At 52.1% G+C, this 21,947-nt stretch overlaps 4 protein-coding genes across 4 annotated transcripts; all 4 read right to left on the reverse strand.

Moving 5' to 3' along the window:
• Positions 1-6,366: 6,366 nt before the first annotated feature.
• LOC112883477 (aspartic proteinase nepenthesin-1-like) lies at positions 6,367-7,713 on the reverse strand. Its single transcript, XM_025948783.1, has one exon. The coding sequence runs from the start codon at positions 7,711-7,713 to the stop codon at positions 6,367-6,369; it is 1,347 nt and encodes a 448-aa protein (XP_025804568.1).
• Positions 7,714-12,122: 4,409 nt separating this feature from the next.
• Positions 12,123-14,352, reverse strand: LOC112882068 (aspartic proteinase nepenthesin-1-like). The gene is made up of 2 exons (XM_025947046.1): positions 13,786-14,352; positions 12,123-13,679 (listed from the first exon to the last, which is right to left on the reverse strand). The coding sequence occupies exon 2, from the start codon at positions 13,642-13,644 to the stop codon at positions 12,244-12,246; it is 1,401 nt and encodes a 466-aa protein (XP_025802831.1). The 5' UTR covers positions 13,645-13,679; positions 13,786-14,352; the 3' UTR covers positions 12,123-12,243.
• Positions 14,353-14,809: 457 nt separating this feature from the next.
• On the reverse strand, positions 14,810-16,653 carry LOC112881843 (aspartic proteinase nepenthesin-1-like). The gene is made up of 2 exons (XM_025946732.1): positions 15,280-16,653; positions 14,810-14,887 (listed from the first exon to the last, which is right to left on the reverse strand). Exon 1 carries the CDS (start codon positions 16,626-16,628, stop codon positions 15,300-15,302), a length of 1,329 nt encoding a protein of 442 aa, XP_025802517.1. The 5' UTR covers positions 16,629-16,653; the 3' UTR covers positions 14,810-14,887; positions 15,280-15,299.
• Positions 16,654-17,244: 591 nt separating this feature from the next.
• LOC112880198 (aspartic proteinase nepenthesin-1-like) lies at positions 17,245-18,902 on the reverse strand. Its single transcript, XM_025944704.1, has one exon. The coding sequence runs from the start codon at positions 18,791-18,793 to the stop codon at positions 17,531-17,533; it is 1,263 nt and encodes a 420-aa protein (XP_025800489.1). The 5' UTR covers positions 18,794-18,902; the 3' UTR covers positions 17,245-17,530.
• Between the last annotated feature and the right edge of the window lie 3,045 nt (positions 18,903-21,947).

The raw sequence follows: 21,947 nt of genomic DNA on the forward strand, positions 1-21,947 counted from the left end.
GCTACGGGGTTCCGGCCACGGGAGGCCCTCGCGACGTTCCGGGGGGTCACCTGTTGATTGGGTAAATCGGGGTTACGATTTTGGTGATGTTTAAGTTGTTTACTTCGTATATATAAGGCAGAATCTACCTTCTGCCGGTATCTATATAAATAAGCAGCACACAACACACCAGCACACGACATCACAAGCAACAAGCACCAACTATTTTATTAAGCAGGGAGGGTACAACTTAGGGGTACGGCTAAGTCTCGTGCTACTCGGCCAGGGTTTTGCAAAAGGGCACGTCTTAAACAGAAAGGCTGGGAAAGGCATCACTGGGATGGCGTCGGTCACTCTACTTGCGTGGTGTGTCTTCTTCCGGGGCGGACAGCGTGAGTGATCCTTGCTCGCCGTCCTCTGGATTTCCATCGGTCAAGGGTTGCGCTGCAGCATCTCCCTCGACGGCGGCAGCCGAGCTTTCAGGGTTCTCGGGTGGGGCTCGTGCGCTCCCGAAGAGTGATCCCCACCCTATGACGGGTGTCCCGAGTAACACGTGGTCTTCCCCTATCGCCGGGACTGGTGTTCCACTTTGGGTCCAATCTTGCATACGCCGGTCTCGGGCCTGTCTAAGGCTTTCTTGGGCGACAGCTTCGCTACTGACCGCGGCTGCGGCTCTCGCCTCGGCATGGGCGGCTCGGATCTGCTGTATCCTCACCGCGAGCTCTGCCTGCTCGGCTCGGTGAGTCTGCTCCCTCAGAAGGTTGGCTTGCTCGTCAAAGAGTTGGTCCAGGGCGGCTAGGTAAGTAGCCACTTGGTACAGGGGGCCTTCTTCGTGGCGACGTCGCTCCAGGTTTCTCATGCGTGCTTCCCAGACTGGGGTTCTGATGGCCGGCGGGAAGAACTTCGCTGGTGTAGTGGCGAGGTGTTCTTCAAAAATCCGGCACAAGTAGCGGAGTGCTTTTCTCATGGCCAAGGGGTAGGTGTCTTGGTGTCTAAACCCTGTGGCGGTCGCGCGCCAGGGCTGGATGTCGGGGTAGCGGTTGCTCCTGGCGATGACCAGGATCACCCTGCAGCGGAGGGTACCATGGTGCTCGTACTCTCGGCTGTAGTACCTTGGGCGCTCCGTAACGCCAAGGTCCTCCAGGGTGTTGATCAAGAGGCTGGGGAATCCAGGTGCAGCTTGGCAATCGCCCTGGGTCCATCCTTCCTCAGCCATCTGAAACAGAAACAGGGTGAACAATCTGGTATAGGTGCAATGGGAGTAGATGATATTTCTTATTACAACAAGGGTGGTACAACTTTCATGGATACGTGGTCATTCGGGTAGGGTTTTTGCTAGGGGTGCTAATCCTATCATGGAGATTCTTCCTCGGGCCTGATAGAGCGCTTCTTTATTGGAATGAACCGATCCATCTCGTTTTCGGTCTGAGTACCCTTGTCCCAATGGGTTTCCATGGGTTCTTCTTCTTCTTCTTCTATCCATCCACCTATTCCGTTGCGGGTCTCGTATTCTTGCATCTGGGCTTGGAGGGCGGCTAAGGAATACTCGGCGGTTGCAGCTCTTGTCCGTTGTTCCTCCAGCTCCTGGGTTATCTTTTCAATCCCCTGGATTAGCCTCTTTAGTTGTGCTGACTGTTCGCGGCAGAGTGCATCCAAGCCAGTGAGGTAGATGGACAGGTGGGAGACCGTGTCTTCCAGGTCTTCTTCTTCTCGTCCAAGTCCCCTCATTCGGGCAATCCAAGTGCGCCCTCTTCCCTCAGCGGGCGGGAAAAATCCCATAGGAGTCCGCTGAAGGTGGTGCCTGTAGAGCACACGCAGTCGCCGCAAAGCTTTACGAGCGGCCTTTCGATAGGAGTCGGGGAAGCGGAAACCAGTGGTGGAGATGAACCAAGGGTCCACATCCGGGTAGCGGGTGCTTTTCTCCACAAAAACCATTATGTCGCACCGAAGGGTGCCTCCGGCGATGTACTCACGGTAGGCATACTCCGGTGGTTCCATGACCCCAACGCGTTCCAGGCTGAGCAACAATAACTTAGGAAGGCCAGGCTCTGCGTAGCAGACTCCGTTGACCCATCCGTTGTCAGCCATCTGGAACAGGGTAAAAACCAGTGGTGAGTGTTCGTGCAGAAAAATATCGAAGTCAGAACAAGTCCTAGGGTTTAAAAAGGGGTCTCGCTCCTAGGGTCACGTCCTACGGCCAGCCTACGGCTCTGATACCACCTGAAGCGTCCCCCCCATCAGGGAAGACTTAAAAGTGTTACTTTATCAGTCCCAGGAGGCTGATAACACTTTTATTACATCAGATGGTACATCACCGTACAACTCTTCGCGGTAATGGGCAGTGAAGCGCCACTATCGCGAGGATTACAACAAAAGCCCATACTACTACACTAACTACGAACAGGGGATCATCAGAGTCTTGCGCCATGCGGAGCTCCAACGGTGACCTCACCCACAGGCAAGACTGGGTGCAGGACGGAACCCTACTCGTCGTTCTCGGGAATGTAGTCGGGATCCTCCACTGTAGAGTAAAAACGGGGTGAGTACAAACGTACTCAGCAAGTCCAGTCACACCCACGGGGGGGGTATAACAGAATTAGATGCACAGGATAATCCAAGGATAAAGTTACGGTTCTTTTGCGGAAACACAATTATATGCAGGGGTTCGTTTTAAAAGCATTTTTCAAAACAAGTGTCTAAGAACGCACAATGTCGATCCTCACGGATCCAAGTTTCAAACCGCTACCGGACTCCCCGTCCGCCGTAGCACACAGCACTGTTGCCGGATACTTTTCAAACAACTCACACCAGATCAATCCTTCCCAGAGTGAAACGCTAGTTATGTGACCACACCGTAACTTGCCCAGTACCGTGGGCACGGCTATTCGAATAGATTCTAACTCTGCAGAGGTGTGCAACTTTACCCACAGGCGGGGTACCACAGCACGAACACCTTAGTGCCGGTGCAGATCCCATCGAAGCCCTTACCCACCTTAGCTAGACCTGACTAGCCACCACGGGATCCATCAAGGGGTCATTCGACCTAACACCGAGGTTTAACCGGGGCATAAGTCACACAGAGCTTATCCCGTCTCCTTGATCACCCGTTGCTCCCAGCTCTCCTGATGGCTATCAGACTAACTAGTGGGGTTAGGCCAAGCCGTTGCCCATACAACGGTCAAGTGGTTTGCACGACAGAAAGCTAGGTGAGATGTCACAACAACTCGGTCCTTAGGGGTGACAGGACGGACATCTCCCTTCCACGCTCAACCACACAGGTACGAGCACACCGACGGCAAATCACACAGAAATGCCATCCATCCCGTCGGACTCACCTTTCAAAACCACATTTTATCCCTTCCCACACACACGCATTTTCTTTATAATTCAGGCGGTCAAGCAAGGGTATTTCAAACAAGGGTGGCTATCCTACCAGGTTTCCAGCACGCAAAACCATGCAATTTTATAAAACAGGCCACTGGGTTGTGTTTATAAAAACTAGGACAGAAACATGCATCAAAGGGCGGAATTGAACTTGCCATCGTCAAACCCTTGCGGGAAGTCCTGATCGGAGCACTGTCCTTCGGGTTCGGGGTCGCAGTACTGGTCCTCAGTTGCTTGGTCGCGGTCGGGAACCTCGTCGTTCACTCCGTGTCCTACGACGCAAACAAACAGACACACAATCAAGCGACAGAACTAAAAGCTTTTACCGATAGGCTTGAATCGGAAATAATTTGGTTACGGAGTTGGGGGCAATATCTCTAGGTGATTTCTTAATGGCATGGCTAAAACTATACTAGAAAGGGCGTGGTAAAGTTTTGGGTCAACCGGAGGTCGTTTCGCACATAAAATGACGCGCTAAAGGTGGTTTCAGGGCTTAAACAGGGCTCTAGGGGTTTATCCGTAAGTATCTGGAAATAGCAGGGACCTTTTTGTAATTCTCAGAAATACTCGGGGCATGCTAAAGAGTGTAGAGTATGTCTTGGGTCTATGTTACGGAGGGTTTGGTTTGAATTAACGAGAAGGGCAGGGTCCTTTTGGCGAAAGGAAGTAATTAAGACGGAAAGAAAAGTTCTATACGCAATAAAGTGGAAGAGGGGGGGGGTTTGGGCAAAAATCCCTTCTTCCACCTCTCCTCCCCGTGACTGAAACAGAGGAGGGGCAGGGGCGCCGGCGGCGGGTGGCGCCGGCCGGCCAGGGCCCACGGGCGGCCCTGGGTAGGGGGAAAAGGAAGGGGAGGGTGAGGGGAACTGGTCCCCGGCCTCACCTCGGGCCGGGGTGGGGCGAGGGGGCGCGCCCACGGGGGCGGCAGCGGCGGCTCACGGCGGCTCGGCGCGGCGGCGGTGGAGGCCAGGAGAGGAGGGGCCAGGTGCGCGGCGGCGTTTGTGGGAGGCTGGGGGTGCTCCTCGGCCCCTTTTATAGGCGGCCGGGGCAGCGGAGGGCGGTGGCCGGTGAGGGGGAGCCGGCGGGCGGCTCGGGAAGCTTTAATGGCGGCCGTGTCGCGTCGTGCGTGTCGCCGAGCAGCGGTGCGGCGAGGTCGAGGCGCGGGCACGTGGGGCGGCGCGCGCGGCGGGGCGGGGCAGCGACGGGCGGCGCGGCACGCGCGGCACAGAGCGCGCGGGGGCGTGGCGTGGCGCAGCGGGCGACGCGGCGTTGCGGGGCCGGGCGTGCGTGCGGCGCGGCGGAACGCGGGCCAGGGCGTGCGCGCAGAGGTGTTCGTGCGCGTGTGCGCGGCGCGGGCGTGGTTGGCCGGGAACAGGCGCGCGCGCGTGCGGAGGCCGAGCAGGGGCGGCGCCGGCTGAGCAGTGCTCGGGCAGGGGAGAGGAGAAGGGAAGAAGGAGGGAGGGAAAAGAAGAAAGGAAGGGAAAAAGAAAAGAAGGAGAGGGAAAAAAAAAGGAAGAGAAAAAGAAATAGAGGGAGAGAAAAAGAGAAAGAGAAAGGAGAGAGGGAGAGAAAAAGGAGGGGCGCGTCGGCGCCGGTCGCGGCGGCGACCGCGGCCGGTCGGCCACGCGCGCGCGGGATTCGCGCGTCGCGCGAGAAAGGACTTGCGTCGGCGCAATTTGTGGGAAGCGGTCGCGCGTGGGGGAGGCCGGGCGTTGTGTGGCGTAAGGCGGGGGTTGTGGCGCGTACGTGTGGCAGAGGGGTCGGGGTATTACGGCGAGTCCGCTCTTAGTGGAACACCCTATCGCTCAATTTAGGCTCGAGATTTTCAGGGCGTTACAAGTATGTAGCTAGGATGAAATATCCAATGCGATAAAATGTTCTCAACCTCTTCATTTGAAAATTTCTGTAAGAGACAAAGAATAGTAAGCATAGTACAATTCGAAGTGGAAGGATACTACTGGCTCTACTGTCCTTGCATCACATAATGCAAGTTGTAAAAGAACATAAATGTACGTTCTTCTATAACTTGCATTATTATGTGATGCAAAGAGAGTCTATAGGATTCTTCTACGTTGAACTTGTTTATTACAAGCAATAACTATGTTTCCTAAATTGATATATACATATATAGCAATAGCTATTTTACAAAATTGGTATATGCATAACACTGGAATGTTGTATAATGTGTACACTGTTGGCAACAAAACTAATGGTACGCATGCCGTTGACCACAAAGCTAATGGCATCATCAAATTTGTAGTGTACACTCATTGTATGAATACACGCACACTCATTATGTGAACACACGCACGCAAACTCTACACGGGTAGAAGACTCGAACCTAGATGACTAGGTTACAAAAAAATTTTATTCTACAATACTACTTAGTGTATTTTGTATAAGTCTCCTTAGCTGTGGTATTCTATTAAAGTCCTCCACAGTGTGTGTCCAAAGAGTGATGCTTAAAGAGAAGATAGAGTGTTTGAGCTATACCTGATCATGGGTCACCCGACCCGACACTCTTCATCTGTTGGTGGCGATGCTAAATTGGTGTGGTGCCTACAAAACATGGAGCAGAGTAAAAATAAGTTTCTGTGTCCATTTAATAAAAAAAATATTTCATTGCTTATATGCTCATCCTCCGCAAGAAGCTGCTCACCTTGGACGGAGCAAAGAGTAGCAATAATTTATTTTTTATGGGCCCACCGATTTATATAGCTTCGGTGTCTAAACTTTTGCACGATACAGCTGTGATAGTTCGGTGTCTAAACGTTTGCACGATACAGCTCTGATAGCCTCAATGCCTGTTTACTCACTGTGGAGCCCATTGTTTCCGGACATTACTAGCATACTGTGGAGGGTCAAAGTTTCTCGAGGTTTAAGGAAACGGTAAAGACAGGAAATGGAGCTCAAAACAACCTCTCAAACATCACAATATTAAGTTATCAAACATCATAATTTACACAACGTGTCCAAAAAATCAACACACGAATGACCCCAATCCTAGAGGTCGCTGCACTTGGCGGGCTCGAAGGACAAGAGGTCCCTCTCGATGTCGTACAGGAAGTGCATGTTCTGCTGCTGCATGCTGCCGAGCACCGACATCCCCCGCGCGCTCACCACCCCGAGGCACGCCACCCCGGCGACCTTGTCCTCCACCACGACGCTCGCCCGGGGCAGCTCCATATCGCCGCCGTCGAAGTGGAGCACCAGGCGCGGCACGCCCACGGCATCGGGTCCCCGCCCCTCGGGCGCCGCAAAGCAGAGGCTGAGGCCCAGGTGCGCGCCGCTGGCGAGCGGCCGCGCCACGCGTGCCGCGACGGCGCGCGCCAGGACCACGAACGCGCGCTCCTCCAGCGCCGTGAACGTCGTGCCGGAGTCGATGATGATCCCGCCGCGGCCCGATGCGGTGAGCTGGAACACGGCCGGGTCTATCGGCAGCAGCGTGTCGCCGATGGTGATCCCTTCGAGGGAGAGGTAGTAGTAGGAGCTCCGCCGCGGGCCGGCCGGGTTCAGCAGGAACGGCGTGGACTTGGCGGCGGGCGAGAGGCGCGCGGACGAGCCCAGGAACAGAGGGCTCGACGTCGTCGTGTCGTTGAAGGGCGTGAAGCAGTAGGAGAACCTGGTGACGCCGAGCTGGGACACCAGCGACAGCGGGCCACGCCCCATGCCAACCAGGCCCGAGGAGTTGTCCGTCCCGCCGAGGTTGTCGGTGCCGCACCCGAAGGCGAGGCCGTGGACGGTGGCTGCCGCGCTGAACGTGAACGCGTCCGTGGCGAGGACGCCGTCGGTGGAGCTGCCGTCGCCGTAGGAGTAGTAGTACGCGCAGCCCGGCTCCGGTGCCGAGCAGCGGGAGGACCTCGGGCTCGGGAGCGCCTCGCAGAGCTTGGAGCCGCACGAAAGGTTGGCGTAGGTCGCGGACCTGGCCGGCGCGTACAGCGGCGCGGGCTGCGGGAAGCACCTTCGGCACGGCGCGTCGCACTGCGTCCAGATGAGGTCGCTGCCCGTGTCGAGCACGGCCGTGAGCGCGAGCGGCGGCGTGCCGATGGCGAGGTCGACGAGGTACGTCGCCGTGCTCGCGTGCACGGCCGCCGCCGCCGTGACAGGACCACCGCCACCGTCATCGCTCCGCAGCGTCGGTGCGGAGGGCGCCGTGGCCGCGGCGAGGAGGCCGTTCACCCGGCGGTGGCTCCGCTCGGCGGCGCGGCGGACGCGGTCGGCCCCCGCTAGGGATCCGCGGGCGTCGACGTGCGTCAGCTCGAGGCGGATGCCACGGCCTGTGTTGCTGGGAACGGCGAAGAACGGCAATGGGAGCAGCAGGCAGAGGAGAAGCCATCGCTTGGAGGCCATTAGAGACGGTACGATGGGTCTGGTCATTCCTGTTCTATGGATCATCGATTCCTGACGAACTTGGTCTGGGATCTAGATATGTGATCGTTTCGAATATCAAATATGTATTTGAATGATTGAATTGGTGGCGGCGGAGTGCGTCTCACGTCTGTGCAACGTTGTTGCAAGTTTATGATTTTTTTTGTCCGCGCTCGTGTGGCCAGTTGGATACTTCCGTGGTATCGCAGAGCCAGCGCCGCCACTGGCAGAGCTGAGTGGTGTGATACGGGCGCAGCGGCGCCGGCGAGCCTGCTATGAGAGCTCCCGTGCGAACCGCGCGCCCCGCCCATCATGTTCGCCTGGCGGCGGCGACCGGCAAGGACACAACGCCATAGTAGGAAATAGCCCATTCTTCTCAGCCCAGTATTTGGGAAGTTCAGGCCCATTATCTGAGCCCAGTAGGAAATAGCCCAGCCTCTGGCCCCAGTCACGACGGTTCGACACGTCCTAATGGCTTCCCGTTCCCCAATCCCCATCACTCCATCAGCCAGTTCTCGGTTTTCTGATTTTCTCCCGCCGCAGCCTGGCCATCCCCGCCGCCGGCCGCCAGTGCATGTCTCGGCTCTCGCATTGTCCCCAGAATCCCAAGTCCTGCCGCACGCCAGTCGCCAGGTTCCCAGGTTACTAACATCTCTCAGCTTCTCGCTCCCGAAGCAGAGTATCCATGCAAGATACTCCTGATTCCTAATTCCTAACTAATTAGTGAGAATTACATATTGGTAGTGCCAGTATCATACTGGACATACATCGCTACCGTTGCTTTTCAGATCAAGGATTCAATTTCGTTTCAAAAAAAATATTAAGGATTCAATTGGGTCAGGAGCATCCAGGAGTAGTTGGTAGTTTACTAGCACATAATAATATTTTTTAGGGGACGCCATCAGTTACTCCTGGATGGTACCGCTAGTGTTTTGATTTCTTCAGACTTATCATTTGTCTCCAACATGATTTCACGCGTTTCCTTGTCCCCAAATTTTATTGTGCAACTTTAACTTTTTTTTGCCTGTAAGAGCGTTTGATGATCTATCTCTAGCACGCGGCAATTTAGATGGCGACCAGTGTTTGTGAACTTTTTTTTATGATGATTGTGGATTTTACTTTAATTTTATGTGAACGTTGTTTTGTATTTTGACTCACGTTCTCTCTGAGTTTTTGTTGCAGCTTAGTTATCTGGGTGCTTTTAGTTCGGCATGATCCTGCTTAATTCGATCTATATTGCCTAGTATGGAACTTCGGCATATGTTGATTCGTTCAGAACAAAATTTTCTCCCAAAACATCATTTACAAATAAATAGAGCAGATGGAGTACTTTTGGTTATGGTAAATGAATAGCTTATTATTTGCTCTGCTGCGTTTGCTGCATGTCAGCTTACGCAGAATAAGTTATTGATTTTAATAGATCATGGCAAACCCTACTTTTCATTTTATGTTCATTATTATTTTTTTCATTGGCTAAATAAACTAGCACTCGCAGGAAGTTATGTGTGACATTGTGAAAGAAGACTTTCCCAAGCTTTCTCTTGGTAGTGGCCGAAGATACTGCTTGACATGGGCTAGTAAAATTGAAGCTTACTTAGCCAAGAATGAACTCACTGAAACGATCACTTCTGGTTCCAACTGCAGCCGTGCGCAAAAGGCAAACGCCTTGATTTACATGCGACAGCATCTAGGTGAAGATTCCAGAAATGAGTTCCTCTTCGAACGGGATCCGCTTGTTCTATGGTAGTCACTGAAGGATCGCTTTGATCAACTGAAGGCTGTAGACCTGATCCAAGCAAAGTACGACTGGGATCACTGGAGCTTCAGTGACTTCAGTTCTGTGACCGAGTATAATTCAGCTCTGCAAGATATTGTCGGCCTGTTCAAAGCCTGTGATAAAGAAATTCCAGAGCAGGAGATGATAGAGAAGACCTCATACATATACATTCCCTCCAAGTGATCATATACCATATGGAGAAAAATTATGGCACATACTCCGAGCTGATTTCGAAGTTACTACTGGCGGAGAAACAGCACCAGAAGGTCCTGGAGAATTACTATGCTCGACCAACTCGGAGGTTCAGTTGAGTTGGCATCATGTTACTTGGACTTTCCTTGCTATCCACAATGACAGCAACAAAGGATTGGACGGTCTGTTGGGGCTAGATCTTTTGTATTAGAACTAAATGCATATATAATAATCGTTTGGTCACATTTTAGTCTTCTGAGATTCTAGATAATGTTTGGACAACTTCGGGTTTGCTAGTTCTGGTGAAATACATTACTTGTGCCCTTGCCAAGGCCATGGATAATTTTTTAGCGACCGTGCCTGAGCACGTAGGCCATGGATAATGTCATTTGGCCATAGTTCTCTTCAGATCTATGCGCTTGTGGACAACATGTATTGCGTGTCCTTTGTGTACTTGACGGAATTTTATCCAATATTTACAGTATCGAGTCAAATTCTGTCTGATTAAGTTTTATTTTCAAGCACTGAATTAGAGTATTCAGTTGAGTGTACATTTCGTTGTATAAAACTCATGGAGGCGTTATGTGGACCGGCGTACCGTACCGAGCCCAACTAATTGGCCCAGCTCGCAACCAAAACCCAAGACTGAAACTTCGTGAGCCCAATTACCCACTCTCCCGCCTCGCGGCCTCTCAATGTACCCCACACGTTCCAAGCCCACCAAGTTGGGCCCATCACGATCGATTCGGCGCGTCTCTTCCACTCTCCGCAACTGCCGCCAATCAAGGGCTCCCCAGCACTAGTATTTAGTACCACACTGCCTTCAGGCAACCGTTCACCCGGCAGAGAGAAATCAGTGTCGTCGTCTCCGGCTCTCCGCCGGACTCTTTTCCTCCCTCCGGCAAGACACTGGCACACTGCGCCGCTCGGCCGCTGCATCCATCGACGACGACGACGAGAGCGTGTGAGTTCATCTGTTCATGCATCTCCGTCGATTGATCGCTCTCTGTCAATCTCGGAAACACATTACGCTTTTTTTTGTTTGATTTGCGTTATATCGTCTTACTAGATTAACAGTACTTGTCTATCAGGTTGACGCCCTGGTTTGGGACAATCTGTCTCAATTCAGATCTACACGGATTAACTGTATCTGTTTGAATCTACTCTAGAAAGAACATGTTGCTTCAGAATATCAGTATATTTCATTCTTATCAACAAACATGTGAAAGTTTTTAATCCTTTGATTAACCATAGCAAACCCTTTGCGAGTAGTGTAGTAGTGCGTCTAACCTTGCTGTTTCTTTGGTTGTACTATTTGTATAAGCAACTTCGGATGGTATTCGTTGATGCATGGCTCTTCCTCGTATTCAATAAAATAAAATCACAGCAAGCCCTAGTTCATATAGATGTAGCAGTTTGTGTGTGCTCTATTTTCTGTTTTCATAATTATTTGTCTTTTGGCCAAATGAATATGTTTTCATGGATATAATGCCCTTCGACTAATCTTTTTCTTTCTGAACTGTAGGAAGATATGTCTAACTTTGTGAGACTAGACTTTCCAAAGCTCGTCCCACTCGGCGCGCGAAGAAAATATTTGATGTGGGCTAGTAGTGTTAAGATTTATTTAGCCCGGAACAATCTCAGTGACACAATCGTCTCAGGCGCAGAATGCAGTGACCAGCAGAAGGCGCGGGCTCTGCTGTACATGCGTCGCCATCTAAACGAAGATTTCAAAAGCGAGTACAATCTGGAAATGGATCCACTTGTCCTATGGCAATCCCTCAAGGACCACTTTGACGGGATGAAGGCGGCAGAGCTACCTCGAGCGAAGTTTGAGTGGGAACACTTGTACTTCTCAGACTTTGGCTCTGTGACTGCGTATGATTCGGCCCTACGGCGCATAGTCTCTCAGCTGAAGCTCTGTGACCAAGAAATCACAGAAGAGGAAATGATCGAGAAGACTTCGTCTACGTTCCCGCCAAGTCAGCTTATGCTCCATCGGATGCTTAGGGTGGCAAACTATCGCACGTACTCGGAGCTGATCTCTACGTTATCACAACTGGAGAAGGACGATCAGAAGCTCATGAGAAACCACTATGCAAATCCAACTCATCAGAGGGCGGCGGCTTCCAAGAGAAAAAGAAGACGGAGTCGGAGACGAAGGTCTAATAATTGACATCTCTTTCCGATCCTTAGCCCGGGACCTCATGCGTGACGGCAATGTTGACCTCGATGACAGTGTAATGGCAATGACGTTGCATATCATAGAGGTTGTGGGTTAGTATATCGTTTGGTCATGTGTCCTTTTCACATATATGTGTGCTACTTAATTTAGTCGTCGATGTCGTGTTTGCTTGTGTCGAACTGGTTGTCTCACGCTCATGGAACTGTTCAACCATGTTCAATTTGGAGTGTTATTCAGTTAAATTATGAACAAGTTTCAGTTTTTCAATAGTTGAATTAGAATGTTTAGTTGACAATCTACCATTCTACCTTGTAAAAAATCATGAGTCCTATGCACAAGTATATCTGTACAAATCTGGTCAGATTTCAGGCTGAGACCCAACGGGTCCGCCGTAGTTCGCCGCAAACAAATCTGGTCGGAGCGTGCTGCACTTGGCCGGAGCAAACGACAGCGTCTCCTTCCGGACGTCGTAGAGGATGTGCATGTTCTGCTGCTGGAAGTTGCCGAGCGTGCTCATCGCGCCGTCCATCTGGTTCCGCATCGCTAGGCACCACACGCCGGAGCCCGAGATCATGTAGCTCTCCGCCGGGAGCACCATGTCGGCGCCGTCGAAGTGGAGCGTCATGCTCGGCATGGTCGGCGGCGCCGACGTCGGGGAAGGCAGCGCGAAGCACAGGTCGAGCCCGGTCGAGTCCGAGCCGTCGATCGCGGGCAGCGTCACCAGGGACTTCACGGCGGCGCGGACCTGCTGATACGCGGCGTTGGCCAGCGACGTGATGGTCGTGCCGGAGTCGATGATGAGCCCGCCGCTGCCGTCGGCGTTCAGGGAGAAGGCGTTGGGAGAGATGGGCAGCGCCGTCGTGCCGAGGGATATGCCGGTCAGGTTGAGGTAGTAGTAGGTGCTCATGGGCGCCTTGCCCGGGCTGGCGACGAACGGCGTGGAGCGGACGCCGGTGCCGTCGAGCGACGCCGACGGGCCGAGGAGGAGCGTGCTGGTGCTGTTGGTGTCCTGGAACGGCGTGAGGCAGTAGGAGAACCTGCCGGCGCCGAGCTGCGAGACGAGCGACAGGGCGCCCCTGCCCAGCCCGACGAGCCCCGCCGAGCCGTTCCAGTCGTCGCTGCTGGCGTTGCTGCACCCGAAGGCGATCCCTGGGACGCGGGCCTGGTCGGCGGCCGCCGCCCCGAAGGTGAAGGTCTCGGAGCCCTGGATTCCCGCCGTCCACCCGGTGCCGTACGTCTGGTTGTACATGCACGCGCACCCCGGCGGCGCCGCCGCCCCGGCCAGCGCCCCCACGCACATGCTCAGCGAGCTGTTGCACGGGAGCACGCTGAAGGTGGTGGAGCTCGCCGGGTTGTAGAGCGGCGCCTGCTGCCTGAAGCACTGGCCGCCGCAGGGCGCGCACTGCGTCCAGATGAGGTCGCTGCCGGTGTCCGCGATGGCCGGGTACGCCACCGGCGGCGTGCCGATGGCCAGCGTCATGAGGTACTCCCCGCCGTTGGGCAGGTCCTTGCGGGTGCGCGCGGACACCGTGGTGGCAGCAGCGCCGTCGGCGGCTGCGAGCGCGCGGCCGGCGGACCGGTGCCGGTGCCGGTGCATGTCGCGGCGCAGCGCGTCGCGCACGAGCTGGGACGCGGGAATGCCGGGGTCGGCGTGGATGCGCGTGAGCCCGACGAGGACGCTGGCGGCGCCGGAGGCGAGCGTCGCGCAGATCAGGAAGACGAGCACGGCGAGCGACGCCATTTGCGAGGTTGACGACATCTGATCTGATCCCCAAGACGTAATTGCAGTTGCAGCTGGGATATGATTATGCAAGAATCGCATCGAAAATGTGAGGTTTATATAAGGTGATCATTGCCTGATCCGTTGGCCTGCTCCAAGCTACTAGGCTCTGATCAGTACCTGGTCAGAGCACGCCATCTTGTGCCGGTCTCGGCTGGTGAGTTGCCTGGAAGAGGTGAAACAGTCTGCAGCTCCGGCATTGTTGTCGCGCTCATGCCAAGAGGGTGGCGCCTACGATTGTATGGGCGATGAATTTTTAAGGGATTAGGTGAGGTATTTGTTCGGCGTGCAGGCAATAAGCTCGTTGAAACATGTGGCTCTACAAAATTGAACGGGGCCTGTGGTCGTTGGATAATTGTTAGGCGCTTTTTCTCCAGGGAGCAGCCGTCGTCATGGTCCAAAAGCAGGTCAGATGCAGGGATTGACTGGATCAGACCAGACCACATAGTCGGAAAACCGCGTGCAGGCATCGCCTGTAAATTGACCACCTATGTTGCGGCTAGATATGAGATCAACGGCAATAAGAACAGCATGGAGATGAAGAGGAAAAGTTGGATGAATGTTTACTTCTTCAAAGAAAATCAGCCATTTCTGTTTTGTGATTATTTTAAATATCGAACACGTTTAAACTTAACATTTTTAGTACTGTGATCTAACCCTTTTAGTTATTGAGGTCCATGGCATGACAAAGAGGGGTTATTACATAATGAAAAAATATGTGTTAAGTTATATGCAAACAAAAAAAATTTAAGAATATACGAAAAGGTGAACTACATGCCCTTATAATTCAATATGATCAATTGTCGAAAGAGAAAATATATATCCTCCTCCCCCCCCCCCCCCAAAAAAAAAACAATGGCGTTGCACTTTGTGGACATTACTCATATTGTTTGGTCATCTATCATTACCAGATCTTCGTATGTTACTTCATTCAATCGATTTTCTTTTACATGCTGGACTTCGTAATCCCTCTAGTTTCAAATAGCCGATAGGTGTCATTTTAAACATCGACAGTCTCCAAATTAAAATAAAACTCTGGCTAGTACGTTTGGAGTATTCAGCTACATTTGGAGTATTCCATTACATTCTAAACATGTCTGACTTTTCAATTTTTTTATATTTTTAAACCAAGTGAAAGAGTGCTGCCATACATTTCAAAACGAAGAATAAAGTACATCGACATCAAAGGGAACACCTCTATATAGAAGTATACACACCACCATCATGGCACAACTAGACTATCACAAGGACAAGATACATATAGCATTTTCCTCAAAAAAGAAGATACTTAGCACATTGAATTGAAAATTTCTTCGATCGGGTCACTGCATAAAAATGATGAACCCACCTATGCACACGGATATATATCTCCTATTATTTTAAATATATGATGTTTAGAATGAGTCGATAATTCAAAAATGAACAAAGTGGCTTGTCCTAATCAACATGTATTCCATCCGTTCCAAAATGTAGGTTATTTTAGTTTTTTTAGATTCATAGTTTTTCTATACACTTAGATATAACATATATCTTGATGTATAGCAAAAATTATAATTTAAAAAAATCAAAACGAACTATATTTTGGAACGGAGGGAGTATCTAAGAAAAGAGGGAACATTTGTAGTTAGGTCTGGTCAGAGTGTGCTGCACTTGGTCGGAGCAAACGACAGTGTCTCTTGCCCAACGTCGTAGAGGATGTGCATGTTCTGCTGCTGGTAGTTTCCGAGCGTGCTCATCGCGCCGTTGGTCGTGTTCTGCATCGCTAGGCACCACAAGCTGGAGTCCAGGATCATGTAGCTGTCCACCGGGAGCACCATGTCCGCGCCGTCGAAGTGGAGCGTCATGCTCGGCATGGCCGGCGCCGCCGACGCCGCAGACGGCAGCGCGAAGCACAGGTCGAGCCCCGTCGTTGCCGACCCGTCTGTCATCGGCAGCGTCACCAGCGAGACGACGGCGGCGCGGACCTGCTGGTACGCCGCGTCGACCAGCGACGTGATGGTCGTGCCGGAGTCGATGATGAGCCCGCCAGTGCCGTCGGCCTTCAGGGAGAAGGCGTCGGGCCGGATGGACAGCGCCGTCGTGCCAAGAGAGATGCCCGTCAGGTTGAGGTAGTAGAAGGTGTTCATGGGAGCCTCGGCCGGGCTGGCGACGAACGGCGTGGAGCGGACGCCCGTTTCGTCGAGCGCCGCCGACGGCCCGAGGAGGAGCGTGCTGGTGCTGCGGGTGTCCTGGAACGGCGTGAGGCAGTAGGAGAACTTGCGGGCGCTTAGCTGCGAGACGAGCGACAGCCTCCCCCTGCCCAGACCGACGAGGCCGGCCGAGGCGTTGAAGTCGTCGCTGCTCGCGTTGCTGCACCCGAAGGCGATGCCTGGGACGCGGGTCTGGTCGGCCGGCGCCGAGCCGAACGTGAACGTCTCGGACCCCTGGACGCCCGACGTCCACCCGGTGCCGTACGTGTAGTTGTACGTGCACGCGCACCCCGGCGGCGGGGTCGCCCCGGCCAGCGCCGCCGCGCAGATGCTCAGCGAGCTGTCGCACGGGAGCACGCCGAAGGTGGTGGAGCTCGCCGGGTTGTAGAGCGGCGCCGGCTGCTTGAAGCACTGGGCGCCGCAGGGCGCGCACTGCGTCCAGATGAGGTCGCTGCCCGTGTCGGCGATGGCCGGGTAGGACAGCGGCGGCGTGCCGATGGCCAGCGTCATCAGGTACTCCCCGCCGCCGGGCGAGTTCTTCCTGGTCGGCGCGGACACCGTGGCGGCGCCGCCGGACGCGGCGAGCTGCCTGGCGCTGTGCCGGTGCGTGTCGCGGCGCAGGGCGTCGCGGACGAATTGGGAGGCGGTGAGTCCGGAGTGGATGCGCGTGAGCTCGACGCGGACGCCGGCGGCGCCGGAGGCGGCCAGCGTCGCGCAGAAGAGGGCGGTGAGAACGGCGAGCGACGCCATTTGTGCCGTCGCCGTCGATGACATGTAAGCAAACTCACAATACAAGAATGGCAATGGAATGTTTGCGTTATATATATAAGCTGGTAATCATGGCGGGCTAGCTCTAACGCGGTAATGTTAACCTGGTCAGAGCACGGCATCCTGTGCCGGTCCTGTTTGGGGAATTGCCTGGAAGAGCCGAAGCAGTCTGCAAAGTCTACCATTGTTGTCACATTCACATCAACACGGCTGCGTCTACGACGATTATTATGAGCGCTGAAAAAAGGGATTAGCTGAGGTGCTTGGTCGGCGTTGAGTACTAAAATCAACGGGACCTGCGGTCGTTGGATCACTGTGAGGTCATGGTGATCCAAAAGCAGTTCAGCTTCCAGAAGTCCGAATTCAGAGATGCACGAATTGTCTGAATCCAATCAGAGATGAGAACGGGGTCCAGATATTCCCAGCATGCCACTATTACTAGATCATCGTTAATCGGAGAAGAAAGGATAGAGAAAAAAAAGTTGCTGTGCATTTTTTTTTGTGTGGTAGATTTGGCCCAGTTACATGTATCCTCCATAATTTGTGCTCTGTCTTGGCTGGCTAGTGGTAGATAAATTCCAAATAATTAGGCCTGTTTAGAAGGCACAACTAACCTCCACCATCATAAGAATTTTCGCTTTATCTTTCGAAACGAAGGGCAAGAGCCTCTGTCATACATTTCGAAACGAAGAATAAAGTAGACTGACCTCAAAGGAGAACACCTTCACACACAAGTATATGACACCATCAAGACCACACGGATCCGAAGCGCAAACATCAAATGATCAAACGACAACTAGACTGTCACAAGGGAAATATACTTAGCACTGCCACTTCCTTTTAGGCAAATGCTATGTATCTTTAATTGGGAAGTTTATTCGACAGGTTGCGTGTGTGTGAACCTCTGTTCAGAGCGTGCTGCACTTGGCCGGAGCAAACGACAATGTCTCCTTCCTGACATCGAAGAGGATGTGCATGTTCTGCTGCTGGTAGACGCCGAGAATGTTCGCCACGCCGTAGGTCTGGTTCTGCATGGCCAGGCACCACAAGCCGGAGTCGGAGATCATGTAGCTGTCCGCGGGGAGCACCATGTCCGCGCCCTCGAAGTGGAGCGTCATGCTCGGCATGGCCGGCGGCGCCGACATCGGGGACGGTAGCGCGAAGCACAGGTCGAGCCCCATCGCTGCCGACCCATTTGTGTTGGGCAGCGTCACCAGCGCGAGGACGGCGGCGCGGATCTGCTGGTACACCGCGTCGTCAAGTGATGTGATCGTCGTGTCCGAGTCGATGATGATCCCGCCGGTGCCGTCGGCCTTCAGGGAGAAGGCGTCTGGGGCGATGGATAGAACCTTCGTGCCGAGGGATATGCCGGTCAGGTTGAGATAGTAGAACACCCTCATGGGAAGCCTGGACGGGCTGGCGACGAACGGCGTGGAGCGGACGCCGGCGCCGCTGAACGCGGCCGACTCCCCGAGGAGGAGCGTGCTGGTGCTGTTGGCGTCCTGGAACGGCGTGAGGCAGTAGGAGAACCTGCCGGCGGCAAGCTGCGAGACGAGCGACAGGGGCCCCCTGCCCAGCCCGACGAGCCCCGAGGAGCCGTTGAAGTCGCTGCTGCTGCTGGCGTTGCTGCACCTGAAGGTGATGCCGGGGACGCGGGCCTGGCAGGCCGGCGACGAGCCGAACGTGAACGTCTCGGTCGCCCGGAAGCCCGACGTCCAGCCGGTGCCGTACGATATGTTGTACGGGCACAGCGACCCACCGCAGTCGCTCACGCGGAACGTGGCGGAGCCCGCCGGGTTGTACAGCGGCGTCGGCTGCGGGAAGCACCGGCCGCCGCAGGGCGCGCACTGCGTCCAGATGAGGTCGCTGGCCGTGTCGAAGCTGGCCGGGTACGACAGCGGCGGCGTGCCGATGGCCAGCGTCATCAGGTACTCCGGGCCGCCGGGCGAGTCCTTCCTGGTCGGCGCGGACACCGTGGCGCCGCCGCCGCGAGACGCGGCGAGCTCCCGGGCTTTGTGACGGTGCATGTCGCGGCGCAGGGCGTCGCGGACGAACTGGGACGCGGTGACGCCTGGGCGGGAGTGGACGCGCGTGAGCTCGACGCGGACGCCGGCGGCGCCGGAGGCCAGCATCGCGCCGACGAGGGCAATGAGAACGGCGAGCGACGCCATTTATGTCGTCGTCGTCGATGACAGTCACATGAAAGCAAGCTGCAGATTGTACGAGGATGGCATTGGAAACTCTTGCGTTATATAGGCTGGTGGCCACTGGCCACGCCCTGTGCTGTGGCGGTCGGGTTAGCTCTAGCCTCTAGCACTGTGAATATATTGCCCTGAAAGAGCAGCAACAACCTGCAACTTGCATGTATCCTGTCATTGTTGTCACGCACTCACTCACAACGCTGGATTTTTAAGGTATTAGGTAATAAGGTACGGTATTTGGACATATATAACTGTTAGACGCCTGTGTCACACCGTCATTGTGGTTAAAGTATTTTAGACTTAGAAACTCAGGTGCATTACATCACTGGTGAGTAATAATGCACATGAGTGATTGGACTTAGATCATCACAACCACCTTGATAATTGAGTCGACGTCTAGGCCAATTATTGTCCCAGTCGGTCGCGCATGTAGTGATGCGCCTTGTGGAAGCTTTAGACCAGTTTCAATGGAAGTTTTATGAAGAATTTCATGGCATTAAATTCTATACCACATTATCAATTTTGCTAACATAGCGAGGAAGGAGAAAGAGGGAGTTTTATAGGATGTGAGAGGAGTTTTATCATCATAAAACTTACGTAGCACAGTTAGCTAGTTTCCAGTCTTAATAACTGTACCATAAAACTATTCACTGAGACTTATCTTATGAGTACTCCTTATAGGTCTTATGAAATTTGAAATATCGCGGGAGTGTGCTAAGGGATAAGATCATATTGACATTTGCCATTCCTGATTGACCTAGCGTCCCCGAGCGGTTTTCTTCTTACTTCCCTTGCTTGATCCGTGAAGAGACGAAGAGCAAGAGGGCTGTGATGAGCCAACGTGTGACTAGCAGTCAAGGTATTACAAAAAGGGAATGGACCGGACACATGGTTCAAAAAACAAAAGAATATAACAAGATAAAAGGATGTATTTTTCAAACCGTATATCCGAATTAAAATCTAACTACGCCACTATTACGACGAAATCTTTAAAACAAGATCACACTCGAATATATTTGGATAAATTTTTTAGTGGAATAATTTTTTTAATGAAGAAGTTAGAATAATTGTTCTAATATAATAAAAAATTATTCCACTTTTCGTAACAGATCGCCTCAAGATCGCGCGCGACCTGGATTATTTCTGGAAGAGCAAGCCCCTAACTTGAAGTAGATTGTATTTGCACGTCGTGGTGGCCAAGAAGGTGTGGGTTGGGTAGTTTGGTGATCGGTCCAGGCCCTGGGTCCCATCTTCCTCTTTTTTTTTCAAAAGAACGAGAGATAAGTCATCCTTTTAACTATTCATAACTCATCCTTGTCCTTTCTAGGTCTATTTATAACTCATCCTTTTTTTGGACACTTTAACTATTTTTCATGCAATAAAAAATACAGTCAAAGTTGTGGCCAGCCACCTTTATTATGAAAGATAGACTTTAATTTCAAAAGAACGAGAGATAAGTGAAGGTACTAGTACCTTAAGTCGAAGACTTAGCTCTAACTTTTTTTTTTCGAAGAACCACTTAGCTCTAACTTTTACCTCAGCTTTTGCATGAATTTTGAAAAAGTAATAAAACAAAAGTAAAGTCACTTGTAAAGGTCATGGGAGTTTCAAGTTAGCAATAGTACAGCATGCTTAGAAGATGCATTCAGGTGTGGTGATGCCTCTACATAAAAGAAATGCTCTTAAACCCTTGTCAAGCTGGTCGGATAAGGATGGGTTGCCTCTCATCAGACGCATGAACTGGTTGAATCCGGTGATACCACCTAAGATGTAGAAAACCTGCGGCATACAAAAACCGGTGGCATTTTTAATAGACCTAGCTAGTGTTTCTTTGTTCAAACGAAATCAACAACCAGATCTTTACGGTTTAGTGCAGGAATAGCTTATCAGTAAATTAGTACCTGCCTCCACCCATTTGTCTTGTGGCCTTACACCCGTGCATGCTTCTCTCCCAATGCAAGCACCACCCCGATGGTGACCACCTACCTTATCGGTCACCATGTCAGCATCAAAGCCTGTAGATGCGGCTTCGGCATGGCTTGCTGCAGCCACGTGTAGTTTAGGTAAAAATAGGTAAGATAGTATTGAAACGGTTTACACTGGCGGTTGGTATTGACGCTGCCAGCATTAATGCTTTGGGGGCGCCCGCTCATGAACCGTGCAGTAATGCAGTTGTGCTGGCGGGCCGCATAAGCATCAGCCAGTAAAAATAGTTCCAATTTCATTTGTTTAGGTGGCCCGCCAGTACAAATATGTCGCTCATGCAAATTATAAGGATCCAAGTTCATCAAGCATTATTTCAAGCAGAAAATATTAAAAAACTATGCTTACATAACACATGTGGTTCAAATTCATCAAACATAAATTAAATATAAAGTCTGTCAACACAAGTCTCATCCGTCGCATACACAAATGGACCAAGTTCTGCATCTTACAATTAGAATGGAAACAACAAGCGTATTGATACAATCTAGCTACATAAGTCTAACCCCCTAAGAGACCAAAAGTAAAGAGGTACGCCAACACATCTACAAATAGACCCAAAACAATTACAAGACTACCAAATCCAACTCCATTCTTGTTGAAGTCATGCTTCAAGTCAGCAATATTTCGAGATCTTTTTTCATTGTGCATCTTCATTTGACACATCTCTATCCTCATATCACACAATTGCATCTTCAGGTCTTGAAAGTTCATGCTCATACTACTAGTTGCTGGTTCAACTCTTTGAGGCTGAACAACACGCGGCTGAACTAGTCCGGCTGCCCGGCTGCTGTAGTCTGATCATCAACTACACTGCGTGCACCGACACTAGATCCATAGCGATTAAGCAACAATTCTGGATGTTTGTCTACCAACCACTTCAGGTAGATGTTTTCATTCCACCAGCAACACAGACAAGATGTCGGATCCTCCTACCAAAATTTGACAAATATCTAAGAATATGCTGAAATACGCTAACTGGAATAATCTAACTAAACAAGCAGTTAAGACAAATGTGTAACATTAATGAACTAGCAAAATAACCTAAGACAAATACTAAGATAAATACCTAACATTACATTGATTAACTAGAATCTAACTTAAAAGGAAGCTAAGGCAAAAAAGCTTAGACCAACAATTT

The sequence above is a fragment of the Panicum hallii genome, chromosome 2 (genome assembly GCF_002211085.1).
Source record: "Panicum hallii strain FIL2 chromosome 2, PHallii_v3.1, whole genome shotgun sequence".
NCBI classification, from domain to species: Eukaryota; Viridiplantae; Streptophyta; class Magnoliopsida; order Poales; family Poaceae; genus Panicum; species Panicum hallii.